This window comes from Cherax quadricarinatus, unplaced genomic scaffold (assembly GCF_038502225.1).
Source record: "Cherax quadricarinatus isolate ZL_2023a unplaced genomic scaffold, ASM3850222v1 Contig4192, whole genome shotgun sequence".
In the NCBI taxonomy this organism is placed as follows: Eukaryota; Metazoa; Arthropoda; class Malacostraca; order Decapoda; family Parastacidae; genus Cherax; species Cherax quadricarinatus.
Window position 1 is genome coordinate 6682 of NW_027199218.1, and position 22021 is coordinate 28702.

Consider the following 22021-nt stretch of genomic DNA (forward strand, 5'->3'; position numbering starts at 1 on the left):
GGGGACGTTTTGAAACACGGGAATAAGAAACACGTGGGAGTCTCCCTTGGAGGCGGAGATGAGAAACTGCCATGGCATAAGGGAGACCTTCTGTCTCTTTGAGGTAACGGATTTCCCGCTCGTTTAAATAGACCTGACAACGGCGAGAGTACGAAGGGTGAGCCTCATGACAGTTAAGGCAAGAGGGAGATCGATTGCAAGACGTATTAGAATGGTCATCGGCACCACAGACTGGGCATTCGGCGATAGATCTGCAATATTTCGCTGGATGGCCAAATCGCCAGCAATTTCTACACTGTTGTGGTGTAGGGATCACCTTTCGAACTTGTAACCGATGTCCTGCTATATAAACTGAGGATGGGAGTTCTCGGCTGTCAAAAGTTAAACGAGCCACATTGCTAGGGTATCGTCTCCGCCCACGGGCAGGAAGAACGTAAGTGTCTACCTTGAGGATTGGGAGATCTTGGAGTTCCAGCTGTTCTAGAATGTCGGTGCCACATGTCTGGAAATTTTGTTGAACTATGGTATGGGGCAGAATGACGGTACCACTACAAGAATTGAGGGAATGATGTTTTTCAATAGTGACAGGAACAGTATCGATATGGGAAAGACGAGAGAGCTCATGAGCCTGGGTAGCATTCTGTACGGTAATGATGCGCGTACCGCTCTTAAGAGCATGAAAAGAAATATCTTTACCAACATGGCGTAGGAGTGCCTTGCCAATACTATGGTCAGAAAGATAGGCAGTAGAGGAAGTTGGTCGTAAAGTGAAGAATTTAGTCCATTGTTCAGTCTGAAACTGAGCGTGGAAAGGTAGTGAAGGACGTGTCGATCGTTTCTGAGAAGAACGAGAAGGTGAAGGTGGAGAAGTATCATCAGCAGGTAATTGTCGTTGACGTTTAGGCGTGGGACCAGAGTTGGTCCGACGTGGAACGGGTCGGCGATTTGAAAATTGCCGCACCGTAGAGGGAGAGGCCGGAAGCATAGTCAGAGGAGAGCGAAGGTCAGATAAATCGAAGGAGTCAGTCGAGGCCTCAGTACCTGAAGCGGGTGAGGAAACAGCACCGGCAATAGGTACAGAGGCATGAGGAATGTCTGAAGAGTGGTCCAAAGACGAGGCGGGGTCAGAACGGGGTGCGGTATCAAGAAGGGGCCCGGGGGTACCAGGTTCATGGACTAGGGCTGCCATGGTTAGGTTACTTCTTTCTTTTTGTTTTTAAGAAAAAAAAAGAAAGAAGAAAAGAAAATAAAAATAAAAAAAAAAGAAAAAAAAAGGGGGGACCGGGGAGGGATAGTTCCTAGGAGGAATGAAAGGGCCAGAAATCTCCCTCCGCGCCCAAGAGGACCTCAGCACCGCAAGTAGCGCAGATGCAGCATGGAACCCGTGCCATACCCTACCCTTCATGCCAGTAAACCAGCAATCCGGGATAGCAACCTCACATCTGCCGAGCTACCTCGGTGGACAAAAGAGAGGGCGGCCGGATATCCGCCACAAAGCATACCTCCTTCGGCCACCACCCCCGGAATCCGAAAGGTGGCTTCCAGAGATACACCCGTCGCCCGAAAGACACCCAAAGCTACTCCGGGATACCGGAGAGGGATCGGGACATCCCCAGGCAATCCAGATTCCACGGCAAACTACGCCACCGCCAAGAACCTCAACGGAATGGGATGGACCCCGGTGTCCTTTCCCCTACCTAGGAACTAGCGCGCCTGTGGGAGAAATCCCAAAGGACAAAAAGAGGAAGGGCAAAAGGGAGGAGTGGGGAGGAGGAGGAGGAAAGGAAAAAGGGGAGGATGGGATAGGGATAGGGGAGGGGAGATTGGGGGGTAATTAGGTTCGGTCTGAGGAAGAAGACCGACAGGTCTAATTCCTCAGACCAAGAGCCTCTTCACCACGCCAAGGAGCCCCCCTTGAAGAGAGCTCTCAGGTTTACCATGAAGGCCCTCAAATACAGGTGTGAAACAGCTGGTCTCTTTCGGGCATTCCCCAAAACACTTCCCTGGTTTAATGGCCTCTCTGCAGACATTCAGAGAATCAGAAATTTGACATTAATGGGAAATGTTTCACAGAAGTTGCATCATAATCTTCTTTTTTCAAATGTAGGTCTATCTGCTTGTAATGTATCTTACCATGCTAGCATAGACCAGGTGTTTGATAAGGGTGCCTAAAAACCACCTTCATTTAATGCAGAAATAACCATCACACAGCACCCAGAGGCATTAAATTGCTAAGTTTCCCCTACACTCCTTTAGACTCCTCTTCAAGGGGGGCTCCTTGGCGTGGTGAAGAGGCTCTTGGTCTGAGGAATTAGCCCTGTCGGTCTTCTTCCTCAGACCGAACCTAATTACCCCCCATTCTCCCCTCCCCTATCCCATCCTCCCCTTTTTCCATTCCTCCTCCTCCTCACCCCTCCCTTTTGCCCTTCCTCTTTTTGGCCTTTGGGATTTCTCCCACAGGCGCGCTAGTTCCTAGGTAGGGGAAAGGACACCGGGGTCCATCCCATTCCGTTGAGGTTCTTGGCGGTGGCGTAGTTTGCCGTGGAATCTGGATTGCCTGGGGATGTCCCGATCCCTCTCCGGTATCCCGGAGTAGCTTTGGGTGTCTTTCGGGCGACGGGTGTATCTCTGGAAGCCACCTTTCGGATTCCGGGGGTGGTGGCCGAAGGAGGTATGCTTTGTGGCGGATATCCGGCCGCCCTCTCTTTTGTCCACCGAGGTAGCTCGGCAGATGTGAGGTTGCTATCCCGGATTGCTGGTTTACTGGCATGAAGGGTAGGGTATGGCACGGGTTCCATGCTGCATCTGCGCTACTAGCGGTGCTGAGGTCCTCTTGGGCGCGGAGGGAGATTTCCGGCCCTTTCATTCCTCCTGGGAACTATTCCTCCCCGCTCCCCCCTTTTTTTATTCTTTTTTTTATTTTTATTTTCTTTTCTTCTTTCTTTTTTTTTCTTAAAAACAAAAAGCAAAGGAGTAACCTAACCATGGCAGCCCTAGTCCATGAACCCACTACCCCCGGGCCCCTTCTTGATACCGCACCCCATTCTGACCCTGCCTTGTGTTTAGACCACTCTTCGGACACTCCTGATGCCCCTGTACCTCTTGCTGGTGCTGTTTCCTCACCCGCTTCAGGTACCGGGGCTTCGACTGACTCCTTCGATTTGTCTGAACTCCGCTCTCCTTTGACTATGCTTCCGGCTTCTCCCTCTACGGTACGGCAATTTTCGAATCGCCCGCCCATTTCACGCCGGACCAACTCCGGTCCTACTCCTAAACGCCAACGTCAATCTCCTGATGATGCTCCTTCGTTACCTTCCCATTCTACTCGGAAAAGACCGACACGTCAAGCACTCCCTCTCCACGCTCAGTTTCGGACCACACAATGGACTAAATTCTTTACTTTAAGACCGACTTCTTCTTCTGCCTACCTTTCTGACCATAGTATTGGCAAAGCGCTCCTGCGTCATGTTGGTAGAGATATTTCATTTCATGCTCTCAAGAGCGGTACGCGCATCGTCACTGTCCAGAATGCTACCCAAGCTCATGATCTTTCTCTCCTTTCGAATATCGATACTACTCCTATCACTATTGAAAAACATCTTTCTCTCAATTCTTGTAGTGGTACTGTCATTCTGCCCCATACCATAGTCCAACAGAATTTCCAGTCATGTGGCAATGACATTTTTGAACAGCTGGAACTCCAGGATCTCCCAATCCTCAAAGTAGACACTTATGTCCTTCCTGCCCGGGGGCGGAGACGTTACCCTTGCAATGTGGCTCGTTTAACTTTTGACAGCCGAGAACTCCCGTCCTCTGTATATGTCGCGGGACATCGGTTACAAGTTCGAAAGGTGATACCTACACCGCAACAATGTAGAAATTGCTGGCGTTTTGGTCACCCAGCGAAATATTGCAGATCTATGGCCGAATGCCCAGTCTGTGGTGCCGACGACCATTCTAATACATCTTGCAGTCAACCTCCATCTTGCCTTAATTGTAATGAAGCTCACCCTTCGTACTCCCGCCGTTGCCAGGTCTACTTAAATGAACGTGAAATCCGTTGCCTCAAAGAGGCAGAAGGTCTCCCTTATGCTATGGCAGTTACTCATCTCCGCCTCCAAGGGAGACTACCCCGTGTTTCTTATTCTCGTGTTTCCAAACATCCCCCCACTTCTGGGGTCCCATCTTCTGCAGCCTCCTCTGTTGTTACCCCTCCCATAGCCACTACGGCATCTAATCCTTTTGCTGTCCTTGGCTCTGACGTCCCGACTACAACTCAGTCTGTTCTCACATCTTCGCGTCCTTCCTCACAAGCCCCAGTATCGACAAGACCTCGTACGACACCTAATACCAATCGCCCCTCTACTCAGAAGTCCAAAAAATCCACATTGCTCAAATCTTCTTTGCCCCTTCCTTCCCTTCTTCCACCTCCACACTTTACCTTTCCAGTCTCTGTACCTAGTTCTTCCCCTCTCTCTGGCTCTATTACAAGTGTGGAGATTCACCCTCCTCCTCGTACTATGCCTTCCACCCCCGTCCCCTCCCAAGTTTCTCCCTCTTCTGCCACCTCCCAGGTTTCTGCCTCTTCTGTCCCCCCCCACACTTCATCTCCAGTCCCTTAAACCCCCCCTCCCCCTCTACTTTGGTACAGTCCATTACTGTCCCAATCTTTACTCACCCTCCTCCTTCTATCTCCAATATGGTCTCCCATACATCTTTGAATTCAGAAACACTTGAAGCCATTTCAGAATATATTGCAGAGACTAAACCTTCAATGGACACTGATTCACTTCCTGTTCCTTCTCTTCCCTCTCCTCCATCTTCACAACCCCATTCTTCGCAACGCTCCGTTCCTTCGCTACTTGAACATCTTCCAATGCCACCACACGTTGACTTTTCTAACCCCTCTAGTCCGTAGGTGCCTTTACCTACAGATTCCTGATATTTTCTTCATCGCCAATCATGGCCTATTTACAGTGGAATATCCGCGGCCTCAGGGGTAATCGGGGTGAGCTTCAGATGTTGCTTTCCAGGTTTTCCCCTGTTGGTGCTTGCTTACAAGAACCAAAATTACACTCGGCTGTTTTCCAACCTATCTCAGGCTATAATTTATTGTATTCTTCGGATCCTTTCTCAGATGGGACCTTTAATGAAAGTGCCCTTCTTCTACGCAATGATATTCCGTACTGTCAACTATTTGTCCATACCTCGCTGCATTACACTGCAGCCCGTATCCACTTGAATAAGTGGTTTACAATATGTTCTTTATATCTCTCTCCTTCTCGAGCATTTTCTATCCCAGACTTTGCCTTTCTTGTTTCATCCTTACCACCACCACTTCTGTTACTTGGTGATTTTAATGCCCACCATTTCCTCTGGGGGGGGTCTCATTGTGACTCACGTGGCATTCAGTTGGAGGCTTTTCTCGCCTCTCACCCCCTCCATGTTTTAAATACGGGTACTCCCACCCATTTTGATCCTCGTACTCATACTCTCTCTTGCATCGATCTATCAGTCTGCTCTTCCTCCACTGCACTAGACTTCACCTGGTCTGTTCTACCAGACTTACATGACAGCGATCATTTTCCGATCATTCTTACTTCTCCTTCCTATTCACCACCTTTCCGTAGCCCTCGCTGGCAATTTGATCGGGCAAATTGGGATCTTTACTCACACCTCACTGCTTTTAGTGAGGTTCCTTCTTCATCCTCCATTGATGAGCTCCTACACATCTTCTCGACGTCAGTTTATACCGCAGCTTCTCATTCTATACCCCAAACCTCAGGCAGGCATTCTCAGAAGTGCGTGCCTTGGTGGTCTCCTGCTTGTGCTCGTGCAGTACGTTTGAAACGTGCTGCATGGGGCAGGTACCGGTACAATAGAACCGCTGAGAGACTTCTTGATTTTAAGCAGAAGCGTGCGATCGCTCGCCGTGTCATCCGTGAAGCTAAACGCACTTGTTGGCGAGACTATGTTTCCACCATCACCTCTGCTTCTTCTATGAGTGCAGTCTGGAAAAAAGTGAGGAAATTGAGTGGTAAATACTCTCCTGACCCGGCTCCTGTTCTACGGGTCGCTGGTGTTGATGTAGCAAACCCTCTCGACGTTGCCATTGAACTTGGCACACATCTGGTCCGTATTTCCCGAGGGCTCCATCTATGCCCCTCGTTTCTTTCCTCAAAGTCTGCCAGAGAGTTAGTACCCTTGGACTTTTCTTCTCTCAGAGAAGAACAGTATAATGTGCCTTTTACACTTCAAGAACTGGAGGCAACGCTCTCAGCTTGCCGATCATCGGCAGCTGGGCCTGACGACATTCATATTCGTATGTTACAACATTTACATCGGTCAGCCCTTGTAGTCCTCTTACACCTCTTCAATCTTATTTGGGCACAAGGAGTTCTTCCCCAGCTGTGGAAATCTGCCATTGTTCTCCCTTTCCGCAAACCGGGTACTACAGGACATGATGCCTCCCACTATCGCCCCATCGCTCTTACTAGTGCAGTTTGCAAAGTGATGGAACGTCTCGTAAATCGACGTTTAATGTGGTATTTAGAGACACACAACAGTCTCTCCGCTAGTCAATATGGCTTTCGTAAGGGTCGTTCTACCATAGACCCCTTACTACGCTTGGATACGTATGTTCGTAATGCCTTTGCGAATAATCACTCAGTTATTGCCATATTTTTTGACCTTGAGAAGGCATATGACACAACTTGGAGGTATAATATTTTGGCCCAGGCCCATTCCTTAGGCCTCCGAGGCAATCTACCATCCTTCCTTAAGAACTTTTTAACTGACAGACATTTCCGTGTTCGAGTCAATAATGTTCTTTCCCCGGACTTCGTCCAAGCTGAAGGTGTCCCTCAGGGATGTGTTCTAAGCACAACACTTTTTCTCCTTGCTATAAATGATTTGGCCTCTGTTCTTCCACCCAATATTTGGTCATCACTCTATGTTGATGACTTCGCTATTGCTTGTGCAGGCGCTGACTGTCATCTTATTGCAGTTTCTCTCCAGCATGCGGTCGACCGTGTTTCCACTTGGGCCACCACGCATGGGTTTAAATTTTCAAGTACCAAAACTCACCAAATTACTTTCACTAGACGCTCTGTTATCTCCGATCATCCTTTGTATCTCTATGGCTCCCGTATCCCCGAACGTGATACAGTCAGGTTTCTAGGCCTTCTCTTTGACCGTAGGTTATCCTGGAAACCTCACATTACCTCTCTGAAGGCAACTTGTCACAGCCGGCTAAACCTTCTTAAAACCCTTGCTCATCTTTCCTGGGGAGCTGATCGTCGAACTCTGCTTCGCCTACATTCAGCCCTCGTTTTATCGAAACTCGATTATGGTGACCAGATTTATTCCGCGGCCTCTCCTGCTACTCTCTCTAGCCTTAACTCTATCCATCACCAAGGATTACGTTTGTGCCTTGGTGCTTTTCGCTCTTCCCCTGTTGAGAGCCTCTATACAGAAGCGAATGTTCCATCCTTGTCTGATCGCCGTGATGCCCATTGCCTTCGCTACTATGTACGCTCTCACGATCTACACAATCCTTCCATTTATAGAATGGTCACCGATATTAGTAGACATTCTTTATTCGTTCGCCGCCCCTGTTTGCTCCGTCCCTTTTCTCTTCGCCTACATTCACTCTTGTCTTCCCTTCAGTTACCACCTTTATATGTTCATGTAGCATCTCACTTTTCCCTACCCCCCTGGGAAGTTCCAGCTGTTCGGGTCTGTTCTTTCTCACTCCCTTGCTCGAAAGCTCAACTGCCTACGGTGGCTTCCCGCTCTCTTTTTCTTGATCACTTCCACTCCCATTCTCATGCCACCGCTGTGTACACAGATGGCTCTAAGTCTTCAGACGGCGTCGGATTCGCAGCAGTGTTTCCGGACAGCGTCGTGCGGGGGCATTTACTATCTTCAGCTAGCATTTTTACTGCTGAACTGTATGCCATTCTTGCAGCACTTATTCGTATCGCATCTATGCCTGTGTCATCATTTGTAGTAGTCTCAGACTCCCTTAGTGCTCTACAGGCTATACGAAAATTTGATACATCTCATCCCCTAGTTCTCCGTATCCAACTTTGGCTACGCCGTATCTCTACCAAACATAAAGATATTGTTTTTTGTTGGGTCCCTGGTCATGTCGACGTACAGGGCAATGAACAGGCAGACACTGCTGCGCGGTCAGCAGTACATGACCTACCAATTTCCTATCGAGGTGTTCCATTTCTGGACTATTTTGCTGCAATAGCTACCCACCTTCGCACCCGTTGGCAACAACGTTGGTCAACTCTGCTCGGTAACAAACTTCATTCTATTAAACCGAGCATAGGTTACTGGCCGTCTTCTTGTCATCAGTGCCGAGGTTGGGAGACCACTCTCTCCCGCCTTCGCATTGGCCACACTCGTCTTACTCATGGGTATCTCATGGAGAGGCACCCTGTTCCTCTCTGTGAGCAGTGTCAAGTTCCAGTATCGATTAGCCACATTCTGTTAGACTGCCCTCTCTATCAACGAGCACGCAGAATTTACCTCCAACGTCGTCTTCGTTCTACTACTCTCTCTTTACCTTCCCTTCTTGCTGATGGACCCTCCTTTAATCCTGACTCTCTCATTGACTTCTTGACAACGACTGATTTACTCCACAAACTCTGATGATACTTTTCGCACTCCCCTCAGCCCTTTCTAGTTCAGTCTCTTGCTGCCCTTTACCCTTTCACCATCCACTGCCCCGCTGTTATCCGTAACCTATTACTCATCCATCTCCCTTTTGCCACCTGATGCCCTCGCTTCCTTCCTGCCCTGCAGCGCTGTATAGCCCTTGTGGCTTAGCGCTTCTTTTTGATTATAATAATAATAATAGCAAACGATTTATTACACAAACTTTGATTATACTTCCTATATTATTATTATTATAATCAAAAAGAAGCGCTAAGCCACAAGGGCTATACAGCTATACTTCCTATAGCACTCCTCACAGCTCTAACTACCTCAACCTCTCCACCCTTGCTGCTCTCTGCTCCAGGAACACCCTCTGCCCTGCAGTGCTGAATGACCCTAGTGGGTTTAGTGCTTCCTTTTGATTAAAATAATCCACCTCAAAACCCTCCAAGTTAGAGAAGGGTGTGAAGGTTAGGTAAGATTTGTCAGGAAATGGGACAAGTGTTTCATGACAAATCTTACCTAACCTAACGCCACTGATTTCAGTGGCGTGACATTGCATGACACACCACTGAAGTTTATGGTCATCTGGCCGAAGCCTTCCACTGGCTTAAAAGTCGAAAGATTATTTATATTAGGTTATAGATACAATAGGGTGTGAAACAACCTCCTTGTTTCACCAAATCGTAATAACACTTGGAAACAAAATCAGAACAGGTGGGGTTTGAACTCATGGCAAGCGAGTTCTAAAATCACAGGCCAGTGTGTTAACCACTAGGCCAGCTGCCTCTTCCAAGATTCATCCAACTAAGTATATTTCTATACACCACAGATATATATATTTGTGATCACAGTGGTATCCATGCTAACCTTTTTATGGTGTATAGAAATAGACCTAGTTGAACTGGAAAAGACCCGGCCCGGGTCTTTTCCAGGTGACCTGGCAAACCTAACAATTTATTAGAGCCACCTGGCTGAGTGGTTAACACACTCGCCTGTGAGTTTTAGGAATCACTCGCCATGGGTTTAAATTCCACCCGTTCCTTGATTTTATGAACCCCCATGTCTTAATACCCGCTCTGGTTCACTTTTTAGGACATTAATTAAAACCCTTGAACTGTCCAAACGTAGAAATACGTTTTTTCAACATTTGAAAATATGTAAAAATAAAAAAAAAACGTAAGCTTCTTTTTATTTTTTTACATTTGAAAGCGTGTAAAAAAAACTTTGATCTACATTTTTTGTTATATTTGAAAATGTTAAAAAACGTAATCTACTTTTGAAGCACTACACGTGTGAACGTAGATCTGTCTGGACAGTTTAAGGGTTATTAATTGTATTATGGAAGTTGCAAACTAAGTATTTCTCAGAGGTAATTCCAAACGACAATAAAAGATACAAAACTGTGGGTCGTTCATATGAGTGTGACAGACTCACGATGTCGTAGTAATACGACTGTAAACAAACCACGGAACGGATGGAGTTTGAAACCCATGGCGAGCGAGTATTAAAACTGCAGACCAGCACCGGCACAGTCGTCCTCTGTGAGCGGCTTCCCCCCCCCCCCCCGCTGTATAGCCCTTGTGGCTTAGCGCTTCTTTTTGTTTATTATAATAATAATAATTCCCCCCCCCATTCACAGAAAAGTGCAAGAATTTTTTTTAAGAACATTTAATAGGCGTTAATTTTGTACAAGCATTGGGAAAAAATTCTAACATGGCAAGTGAGCATTTGCCACATTTACCGCAACAAAAATAATTAGGTAACAAAAGATTGGATAGAGTATGGAGGTGGTGAATGTATTCAGCTATTTAGGAGTGGTGAATGTTGCAACAAGGAGAAGGATGGAGGCAGTGGAGATATCATGTCTGAGAGCACTGTGTGGTGTGACTATAATGCAGTGAATTCGTAGTTTGAAAATTAGGAGGTGTGGGATTACCAAAACTATTATCCAGAAGGCTGAGGAGGGTTTGCTGAGGTGGTTCGGACATGTAGTGAGAATGGAGCAAAACAGAATGACTTCGAGAGCGTATAAATCTGTAGTGGAGGGAAGGCGGGGTAGAGGTAGGCCTAGGAAAGGTTGGAGGGAGGGGGTAAAGGAGGTTGTCTGCGAGGGACTTGGACTTCCAGCAAGCATGCGTGAGCGTGTTAGGAGCGAATGGAGACAAATGGTTTTTAGGACGTGACGTGCTGTTGATTATTATTATTATAATCAAAAAGAAGCGCTAAGCCACAAGGGCTATACAGCGCTGCAGGGTAGGGAAGGAAGCGAAGGTATTGGGATGGCAGAACGGGGGAGGGATGATTAGTAGGTTACAGAAAACAGCGGGGCAGGGGATAGTGCGGGGGTAGAGGGTAGCAAGAGATTGAGGTAGAAAGGGCTGAAGGTATCAGAATTTGTGAAGTAAGTCAGTTGTTGTCAAAAAGTCAATGAGAGAGTCCGGATGAAAGGTGGGTCCATCAGCGAGAAGGGAAGGTAAAGAGAGAGCAGCGGAGCGAAGACGACGAGAGGTAAATTCTGCGTGCTCGTTGATAAAGTGGGCAGTCCAACAGAATGTGGCTGACTGATAATGGAGCTTGGCAATTCTCACAGAGAGGAGCAGGGCGCCTCTCCATGAGATATCCATGAGTAAGACGAGTATGGCCAATGCGAAGACGGGAGAGAGTAGTCTCCCAACCTCGACACTGGTGATAAGAAGACGGCCAGTAACCTATACTCGGTTTAATAGATTGAAGTTTGTTGCCGAGCATAGTAGACCAATGTTGTTGCCAACGGGTGTGAAGGTGGGAAGATATTGCAGCAAAATAGTCCGTAAATGGAATACCTCTATATGAAACTGGTAGGTCATGTACTGCTGACCGCGCAGCAGTGTCTGCCTGTTCATTGCCCTGTACATCAACATGACCAGGGACCCAACAAAAAACAATATCTTTATGCTTGGTAAAGATGCGGCGTAGCCAAAGTTGGATACGGAGGACTAAGGGGTGAGGTGTATCAAATTTCTGTATAGCCTGTAAAGCACTAAGGGAGTCTGAGACAACCACAAATGATGACACAGGCATAGATGCAATACGGATAAGTGCTGCAAGGATAGCATACAATTCAGCAGTAAAAATACTAGCCGAAGATAGTAAATGCCCTCGTACGATGCTGTCCGGAAACACTGCTGCGAATCCTACGCCATCAGAAGACTTAGAGCCATCTGTGTACACAGCAATGGCATGAGAATGAGAGTGGAAGTGGTCAAGAAAAAGAGAGCGGGAAGCGACCGTAGACAGTTGGGCTTTCGAGCAAGGGAGAGAGAAAGAACAGACTCGAACAGCTGGAACTTCCCAGGGGGGTAGGGAAAAGTGAGAAGCTACATGAACATAGAAAGGTGGTAATTGAAGAAAAGACTAGAGCGAATGAAGACGAAGAGAGAAGGGAGAGTAAAAGGGGCGGCGAACAAATAAAGAATGTCTACTAATATCAATGACCATTCTCTAAATGGAAGGACTGCGGAGATCATGAGAGTGTACATAGTAGCGAAGGCAATGGGCATCACGGCGATCGGATAAGGATGGAACGTTCACTTCTGCATAGAGGCTCTCAACAGGGGAAGAGCGAAAAGCACCAAGGCATAAACGTAATCCTTGGTGATGAATGGGGTTAAGGCTAGAGAGAGTAGCAGGAGATGCCGCTGAATAGATTGGGAGGTGGTGTACGAGAGAGGCTTGTGAGAGAGAGAAGAACGTGAACAGACTGAGGCATGAATTAGATACATATTAGGGAGTAACCACTTCTGACCCCTCGTTTTGAGGAATAAGAAACATGAGGTAGTTCCCTCGGAGGCGCTCATTTAAGGTAGACTTGGATTTCCTGCTCATTTAAGTAGACTTACGAGAGTATGAAGGGTGAGCCTCATGACAATTAAGGCAAGAGGGAGGTCGATTGCAAGACGTATTAGAATGGTCATCGGCACCACAGACTGGGCATTCGGCTATGGATCTGCAATATTTAGCTGGATGGCCAAATCGCCAGCAATTTCTACACTGCTGCGGTGTAGGGATCACCTTTCGAACTTGTAACCGATGTCCTGCCACATAAACTGAGGATGGGAGTTCACGGCTGTCAAAAGTTAAACGAGCCACATTGCTAGGGTATCGTCTCCGCCCGCGGGCAGGAAGAACATAAGTGTCTACCTTGAGGATTGGGAGATCTTGGAGTTCCAGCTGTTCAAGAATGTCATTGCCACATGTCTGGAAATTTTGTTGAACTATGGTATGGGGCAGAATGACGGTACCACTACAAGAATTGAGGGAATGATGTTTTTCAATAGTGACAGGAACAGTATCTATATGGGAAAGAGGAGAAAGATCATGAGCTTGGGTAGCATTCTGTACCGCTCTTAAGAGCATGAAAAGAAATATCTTTACCAACATGGCGTAGGAGTGCCTTGCCAATACTGTGGTCGGAAAGATAGGCGGTAGAGGAAGTCGGTCGTAAAGTGAAGAATTTAGTCCATTGTGCAGTCTGAAACTGAGCGTGGAAAGGGAGTGCAGGACGTGTTGATCTTTTCTGAGAAGAACGAGAAGGTGGAGAAGTATCATCAGCAGGTAACTGTCATTGGCGTTTAGGCGTGGGACCAGAATTGGTCCAACGTGGAATGGGCCGGCGATTCGAAAATTGCCGCACCATAGAGGGAGAGGCCGGAAGCATAGTCAGAGGAGAGCGGAGGTCAGATAAATCAAAGGAGTCAGTCGAGACCTCAGTACCTGAAGCGGGTGAGGAAACAGCACCGGCAAGAGGTACAGAGGCATGAGGAGTATCCGAAGAGTGGTCCAAAGACGAGGCGGGGTCAGAACGGGGTGCGGTATCAAGAAGGGGCCCGGGGGAATCAGGTTCATGGACTAGGGCTGCCATGGTTAGGTTACTTCTTTCTTTTTGTTTTTAAGAAAAAAAAAGAAAGAAGAAAATAAAATAAAAATAAAAAAGAATAAAAAAAAGGGGAGACTGGGGAGGGATAGTTCCTAGGAGGAATGAAAGGGCCAGAAATCTCCCTCCGCGCCCAAGAGGACCTCAGCACCGCAAGTAGCGTAGATGCAGCATGGAACCCGTGCCATACCCTACCCATCATGCCAGTAAACTAGCAATCCGGGATAGCAACCTCACATCTGCCGAGCTACCTCGGTGGACAAAAGAGAGGGCGGCCGGATATCCGCCACAAAGCATACCTCCTTCGGCCACCACCCCCGGAATCCGAAAGGTGGCTTCCAGAGATACACCCGTCGCCCGAAAGACACCCAAAGCCACTCTCCGGGATACCGGAGAGGGATCGGGACATCCCCAGGCGATCCAGATTCCACGGCAAACTACGCCACCGCCAAGAACCTCAACGGAATGGGATGGACCCTGGTACCCTTTCCCCTACCTAGGAACTAGCGCGCCTCTGGGAAAAATCTCAAAGGCCAAAAAGAGGAAGGGCAAAAGGGAGGGGTGGGGAGGGGGAGGAGGAAAGGGAAAAGGGGAGGATGGGGAGGATGGGATAGGGAAGGGGGGATTGGGGGGTAATTAGGTTCGGTCTGAGGAAGGAGACCGACAGGTCTAATTCCTCAGACCAAGAGCCTCTTCACCACGCCAAGGAGCCCCCCTTGAAGAGGAGCGGGAAGTGACCAAGTTTGATCAGAGGGCTTTGGAGGGTAGCTCTGTTTCCTTAGATCAAGAGCCATTCCCCAGAGCTTCATGGCACAGATGTAGTATTTGCCTGATGTGGTAATTACTGTTCAACTGTAGTAACTACGTGCCTGCTGGGGTAATTACTACAAGTGTAGTAACTACTTGCCAGCTACAATGATCCTGACCGTATCTGGCAAGTCCTTCCAGTTGCGACCAACTACTTGGCAGCGTCAGTCTCCCGGGAGGTGAGTGTGGCATCATGGACAGCATTCATGAGAGCACATCTGAGGCGGCCACGCTCCAGAGCATGTACACCCTGGATACTGCAACCTGTCAACACATTACAACACAGAGATCAAGAGTGACATAATATATCCAGAGGAAAGCAGTTAGTCTGTATGGGTGGTCATACAGAGCCTGGGAAAGGGGAGTTTTATCAGGCTTGATCTAAGGAAACTCATAGCGTTTTAAATTCTTTGGATCAACGCATTTTCTTGAAGGGAATATACTTTAGTCATGATAAGGAACCTAGCCGAGAAAACTATAATTTTAAGTCAACTCAATGTGTTATTATTATAATAATCGAAAAGAAGCGCTAAACCCACTAAAGTCAAGGTGTGTTTGGGATTCGAACCCGAGGCAAGGCAGACCTAAAGGACTAGGAAGGCTGCAATAAAACCCATCCCTAGGAGTGTTCGCAGGTTACAGGCTAATTTCAGCTGCAAATTTTTAAAAGAATCATCTAAACATGAGCTACAATAAAATGTGAATAGTATTCTGGTTTACTATCGTTCAATTTAGCGTTTTATGGACAGTGACATGGATAGTGACACTGAAAAGACGCGATAGGTCTTGTTACCGGTCATGCTGGAAGAATCATATTGTAACCTTTATGATTTAGTGAAGAAGAGGGCTTGCCTGGTCGTTTAGGGTTGGTGAAAAAGGCATAAATGCAGAGGCGCCCTTCATTTGTACGATGTATCGCCCAATACTAGGCTTTTATTGAAGTGCATCTTGAAAAAGCAGTGTTGGGTGAAATCTTGCACAAATAAAATCTGTTTCGGTAAGTGTCAACATGTCATTTATTGTCTAGCTAGTTTCAGAGCTGCCTTGCCACCGGTTCGAGCCTGTACTCATACCTTGTGGTACTTGCAACTGACTGACCTCCAGGAGAACATACATCGTCCTTGAGTTGTCCAGGATGTTTGCCTGTAGTCAGTACCATCTTGGCTGACCCCTGGACACAGAGTGCTAATATAAGATGAACTTCATTAACATGAAGAATAATTCACAAGCCACACATAAAAGATAATCTTACTGACATTATAAAGTCACAGGTTGTGCCAAGTATTCCGGGCAGCCGTAAAATAACTTCTTATAACATATTACTAGTGGAAGTTTTGTGATGGTTGGAGTTTTGAATAACACAGTTCGGTATAACATTTGTGAAGGTTAACACGAATTTTGGTTAAATACAAATTTAGATTCTAATCTAAGTTTCAGCACTTCCCAGAACATACAATAAACTGAAGCCACAAGCAATGCACAGCATCTCAGGCAAAACTTACCCTAGACTTTACTTAAAATTTACTCAATTTATAATAAAAATCACAGTAAGAAGATACAATTGTTAAGTTTACTAGAGTAGCAGCAGTTACCTAAATTACAATAGATAATATAAGACGGTATATGCTTCTAATAATATATGAGAGTTGAAGGAGAGTTGGAAGAACAGCGACACAACGGGATGACAACAGCGACACAACGGGATGACAACAGCGACATTCAGGAGACGAGAGTCAATGTTTACCTGGAGTTTACCTGGAGAGAGTTCCGGGGGTCAACGCCCCCGCGGCCCGGTCTGAGAGTTTGTATCAGAAAAGATTCGTATCAGTGTTGGAGGACAGATAGAAGAGTTAGTTATGCACAAGGATAGTTGGATGACAATATATATTTTAAATAAAAATGAAATATATTCCACAAGGACAGTTGATTGCAACAATGAAATTGACTAAAAACAACAACGTCTTGTTTAACCTGTCAGTCAGTTAGGTCAGGTCAGGTCACAAAGTCAGAGGTGTGGGTGCTCACCATCATGGTGTGGGCTGCTAACTTCAGTGCCAGGTGCCTGGGTAGGCCCATCTTCACTCCCCCATCTGCCAGGGCTTCCATCACCACGTACATCTGAACACAAGGACAACCAGACACAAAAATATATTTATGGTTCAACACAGTCATCGAAACACGTGGAGGGACGGTACATGATGAGGTATATGGACAGAGATTAACATGCATAAGAAGCCATTATTATATCAAAGTTTCACTCAAAGTAGAGTTTGATCCAAGAAGAGAACGAATCAGAAAAGGTTGAGGGGTGACTTACGTAGGCAGGTCCGGCACCACTGAGACCAGTGACAGCGTCGAGGCAGGTCTCAGGAACCTCGTCACACACACCCACCGATGACAGCAGTCTGGGGAAGATGCGTCAGTGACATACTAACTAGTTAAGATGAGTTTCAGAACAAGCATTTAACAGATGGTTAATGCGATTCAAAGCTTAGTGACTACACGAAGGTTAGTAAGGTTTCATGTCCTCTATTCACCACCAAAGAATACTTGAACCTTAAATCTCTAAAAATAGAGGATTAATGTAAATTCTTCTCATATATACATTGAGAGACGTGCAGCTTACCCTGTATATAAAGGGTAAGCTGGGTAAGCTTCATAAACGTTTATCAAAACAACGTTTAGCTCTGTGTAGAGATATTTTACAAAATGCGTTCAATCCATATGGGTTACAAAGCGACAAAAGGCTAAGAGATGCCAGTGACTAAGAGTAGTAGTGTAATAAGGGAACAGAAGAGATAGCAGGGAAAGCTGGAGTTGGCGTAATAAATCCACTCCAATCGAAGTCAAAGAACGCATCTGACCTAAAAGTAGAGATTTAAGCATATGGGACAATGAAGTAAAAGGTGTTACTGTTAATATCACTTGACATGGTACTCAGAAAGGTGCCGGACACCTCTCCATAAGGTCAGTCTCTTCAACTTTTAGGCAATAGGAAACATAGAACGTACAGTGCCGCTGTGCAATGAAGCAACTCGGGACAGTGTTCAGTTATGTCTACATACCATGACCCACCGCAGAAGACCGAAATTAACTTACTATGAAGTAAGCAAAGACCGTAACCTCCCTCCCCCATCCCACCATCACTACAAAATTCGCACTGCTGAATGTATCCAACTTTGTTAAACAAGAAAACCTGCCATCAGGGAACCTTGTGTGACGAGAAATTAAACATGTTCAGCAACTGGGAATTTTTATGTAAAGTAAAAGGACACAAGTGCAACTAATGTGACATTTATTGTGGCAACGTTTCGCTCTCCAGGAGCTTTATCAAGCCATTACAAACAATACATGGACACAGAGGGTATATAAAGGCTCAGAGTGAGGTGAATACTAGTGAGGTACCATTTCGATGTTCACTAGTGGTAGTAGTTGGGAAGTTTCGCCAACGAGCGATTTTGTCAGTTCAATGCGAAGATTTTATATGATGACAGTGGAAGAGGAGGCATTCAGATCCACAGCTTTGCAGAACTATGTTCTGAAAGTTGGTGGATGAGGTAATCAGTCGTTCAGCCTGGATACAAGTCACGTCTCTTGATAAAGCTCAACTCAGAGCGAAATGTCCTACTGAAAGCTTCTACTGAAACTTGCGCTTTGACGTTGTAAGTGTGGAGGAAAGGATATCTTCCCAGCTCGTATGTTTTTGTTTCGTGAAGAGACCTTCATGACTGCTCACATTTTTCTGGTCCGGAGCCCTGTGCATACATGTCTGTACCTCTATTATGTTGTGATCTTTGATAGCTATATTACGCATCAGATCGACATTGTTAGTGAAGATGAGGTCCAGCGTATTTTCTAGTCTTGTAGGCTCTACTATTTGCTGGTTTAAGGTGAATTTGCTGCAGATATTTGAAAGTTCGTGTGTGTGTGAATTTTCATCTGAGCTGCCTCCCGGGGTGATCTCTGCTAAAACATTGTTTGCTATACTCCTCCATTTTAGGTATCTCAAGTTGAAATTTCCTAGTAATAAGATGTTTGGGGCAGGAGTTGGGAGATTTTTCAGTCAGTGGTCAATTTTCTCCAGCTGCTCCTGGAACTGCTGGGAAGTTGCATCTGGAGGCTTGTATACCACCACAATGACAAGGTTTAGGTTTTCAATCTTTACCACCAAAACTTCAACTACATCATTTGAGGTGTTTAGTAGTTCTGTGCAAATGAGCGACTCTGACATATAGGCCAACCCTCCCCCCACCTTGTTGCCTATTTAGTCTGTCGCATCGGAATAGGTTATAACCTGGGATCCATATTTCGTTGTCATAATGATCCTTTACGTGGGTCTTTGTGAATGCTGCAAACATTGCATTTGACTCCTTGAGCAGTCCCTTGATGTAAGGAAGTGTTTTTTGACGGCTTTAGACCCTGTATGTTTGCAAAGACAAATAATGTTATATTGGTGGAATTTAGGGATGGGGGGTTATTTGCTGGCTCTAACATCTGTTGTTCTGGAGTAGAGGCCAGTGTCCTTGCCTCTGCTCCAAAAGTGTTTTCAGTTGGTGTAGGATTATTGTCATTTCTTGCCAGTCTTTTTTTTCCTCTTGTGGTGATCTGTCCTCTGAACTATATTGCAAGTTATATTCTGTTTCGTCAGTTGATTGTATTCCCTGTTTTACTGCTTTTGTGTACCATCTCCCCTTATCTAAACCCAATAGTGTTTTCCTGTTCCCAAATATATTATTGTACAAGGACTTAATAATAAACTGTGTGAGTAGAATAGTACTATTCACTGTCCCCGTTATTTATTCCTATTTCTTATTCTTTATTTTGTTTATACAAGGTGGAGTGAGTGAATAGTGGGTGAGTTATACTGTAGTGAGTAGTGTAGAGTTAGTGTCGTGGTGGTCACCACTGACCTGTCATACCTCCCTCCTTCCCTCTCGCTTCTGTCTCCCTCCTATTCCCTCCCTTTACTCCCCAATTATCCGTTCGTTCCATAACCGTCCTACATGACAAGAGCTGGGTATTATGGTAGTAGCCTGGGTACTTACCTGTGTGAGTGAGCTGGGTATTATGGTAGTAACCTGGGCACTTACCTGCGTGAGTGAGCTGGGTATCCTGGTAGTAGCCTGAGTACTTACCTGTGTGTGAGCTGGGCATCCTGGTCAGTAGCGTGGGCACCTCTTGCAAACACTGACGCTCCCATCATGACCAGGGCAGGAGTGTTGGGCATGACCCTCACCACCCGAGCCAGCGGGGGCAGAGCTCCCTCCAGGGAGGCTAGGGTCACCCCGAGGGCCACAGAGGTCACTAGGGGCCTGCTGGGCGTCACGCAGGACTTCAGATCATGCAGGACCCGAGACACCACAGCCGGCTTGACACACACGATGGTTACGTCACTGTCGTAGGCTGCCTCCTTGTTGTTGTAGGTGGTGTCGCAGCCCATTTCCTGAAGTATGACATACAGTATTCATAAGGAAGCGCTAAACTTGTACGGGGTTATAAACACCTGGGTAATGGGAGGCAATTATGATTGATCCAAGAAATGGGAGAGTGGCTCGAGTTCCTTGGATCGAGACCCTTGCACCAGCATCAAGGCTCCCCTGTAGAAAATGTATAAATTTGAACTACTGTCCCCCGGTGTGTGTGTGTATGTGTGTGTGTGTGTGTGTGTGTGTACTCACCTATTTGTACTCGCCTATTTGTGGTTGCAGGGGTCGAGTCCTAGCTCCTGGCCCCGCCTCTTCACCGGTTGCTACTAGGCCCTCTCTCTCCCCGCTCCATGAGCTTTATCAAACCTCGTCTTAAAACTGTGTATGGTTCCTGCCTCCACTACGTCATTTTCTAGGCTATTCCACTGCCTTACAACTCTATGACTGAAGAAATACTTCCTACTATCTCTCTGACTCATTTGTGTCAACTTCCAATTGTGGCCTCTTGTTTCTGTGTGTGTGTGCGTGCGTGTGTGCGTGTGCGTGTGCGTGTGTGTGCGTGTGCGTGTGTGTGTGTGTGTGTGTGTGTGTGTGTGTGTGCGCTCGCGCGCGCGCCCGCCCCCGCCCCCCCCCCTCTTGTTTTGTAAACCACTCAGTATTTCTCTCAAATATTAAGGATCAGTTACTTACCTAAGATACTGTTTCTTTTCAGTTATCAATAAATGCAATATTAGTTTAATTTATCGCCGAGTTGAACTGAAACAAAATATTAATTAATCTTTCCGTCACCTGACAACTCATTATAATTTGGATACAAATCATCAACTTTATCATCATATGGATCATCGTTTCAAAAGAATATTCACTCTTAAACAAGAGTTTTGCTGCTGCTTCCCTTCAAGACAAGTTACGTCTGTGAAGTTGACTATCACAACCTAAGTTAAAAAGAAAGTGAAAGCAGGTTAAGAGTGCAGGGGATATGCATGTTGCACTGTCCTGGTGCCATCACACTGGACCAGAGTGCAGGGGATATGCATGTTGCACTGTCCTGGTGCCATCACACTGGACCAGAGTGCAGGGGACATGCATGTTGCACTGTCCTGGTGCCATCACACTGGACCAGAGTGCAGGGGATATGCATGTTGCACTGTCCTGGTGCCATCACACTGGACCAGAGTGCAGGGGACATGCATGTTGCACTGTCAGGGGATATGCATGTTGGTGCCATCACACTGGACCAGAGTGCAGGGGACATGCATGTTGCACTGTCCTGGTACCATCACACTGGACCAGAGTGCAGGGGATATGCATGTTGCACTGTCCTGGTACCATCACACTGGACCAGAGTGCAGGGGACATGCATGTTGCACTGTCCTGGTACCATCACACTGGACCAGAGTGCAGGGGACATGCATGTTGCACTGTCTTGGTGCCATCACACTGGACCAGAGTGCAGGGGATATGCATGTTGCACTGTCCTGGTGCCATCACACTGGACCAGAGTGCAGGGGATATGCATGTTGCACTGTCCTGGTGCCATCACACTGGACCAGAGTGCAGGGGATATGCATGTTGCACTGTCCTGGTACCATCACACTGGAACAGAGTGCAGGGGACATGCATGTTGCACTGTCCTGGTACTGTCTTGGTGCCATCACACTGGAACAGAGTGCAGGGGATATGCATGTTGCACTGTCCTGGTGCCATCACACTGGACCAGAGTGCAGGGGATATGCATGTTACACTGTCCTGGTGCCATCACACTGGACCAGAGTGCAGGGGATATGCATGTTGCACTGTCTTGGTGCCATCACACTGGACCAGAGTGCAGGGGATATGCATGTTGCACTGTCCTGGTGCCATCACACTGGACCAGAGTGGTGCCATCACACTGGACCAGAGTGCAGGGGATATGCATGTTGCACTGTCCTGGTGCCATCACACTGGACCAGAGTGCAGGGGATATGCATGTTGCACTGTCCTGGTGCCATCACACTGGACAGAGTGCAGGGGATATGCATGTTGCACTGTCCTGGTACCATCACACTGTTGCACTGTCTTGGTGCCATCACACTGGACCAGAGTGCAGGGGATATGCATGTTGCACTGTCCTGGTGCCATCACACTGGACCAGAGTGCAGGGGACATGCATGTTGCACTGTCCTGGTGCCATCACACTGGTATTATTATAATCAAAAAGAAG

At 46.8% G+C, this 22021-nt stretch overlaps 1 protein-coding gene across 5 annotated transcripts; it reads right to left on the reverse strand.

The window, feature by feature from the left end:
* Positions 1-14312: 14312 nt before the first annotated feature.
* On the reverse strand, positions 14313-19835 carry P5cr-2 (Pyrroline-5-carboxylate reductase-like 2; the record flags this gene model as incomplete). Of its 5 annotated transcripts, none has more annotated exon segments than XR_011391572.1 (5): positions 14313-14656; positions 15491-15577; positions 16418-16510; positions 16710-16797; positions 19528-19835. XR_011391572.1 is itself a non-coding variant. In XM_053800555.2 (5 exon segments), coding segments are annotated over 5 exon segments (675 nt in total), but the record flags the coding sequence as incomplete, so codon positions are not given.
* Positions 19836-22021: the final 2186 nt, after the last annotated feature.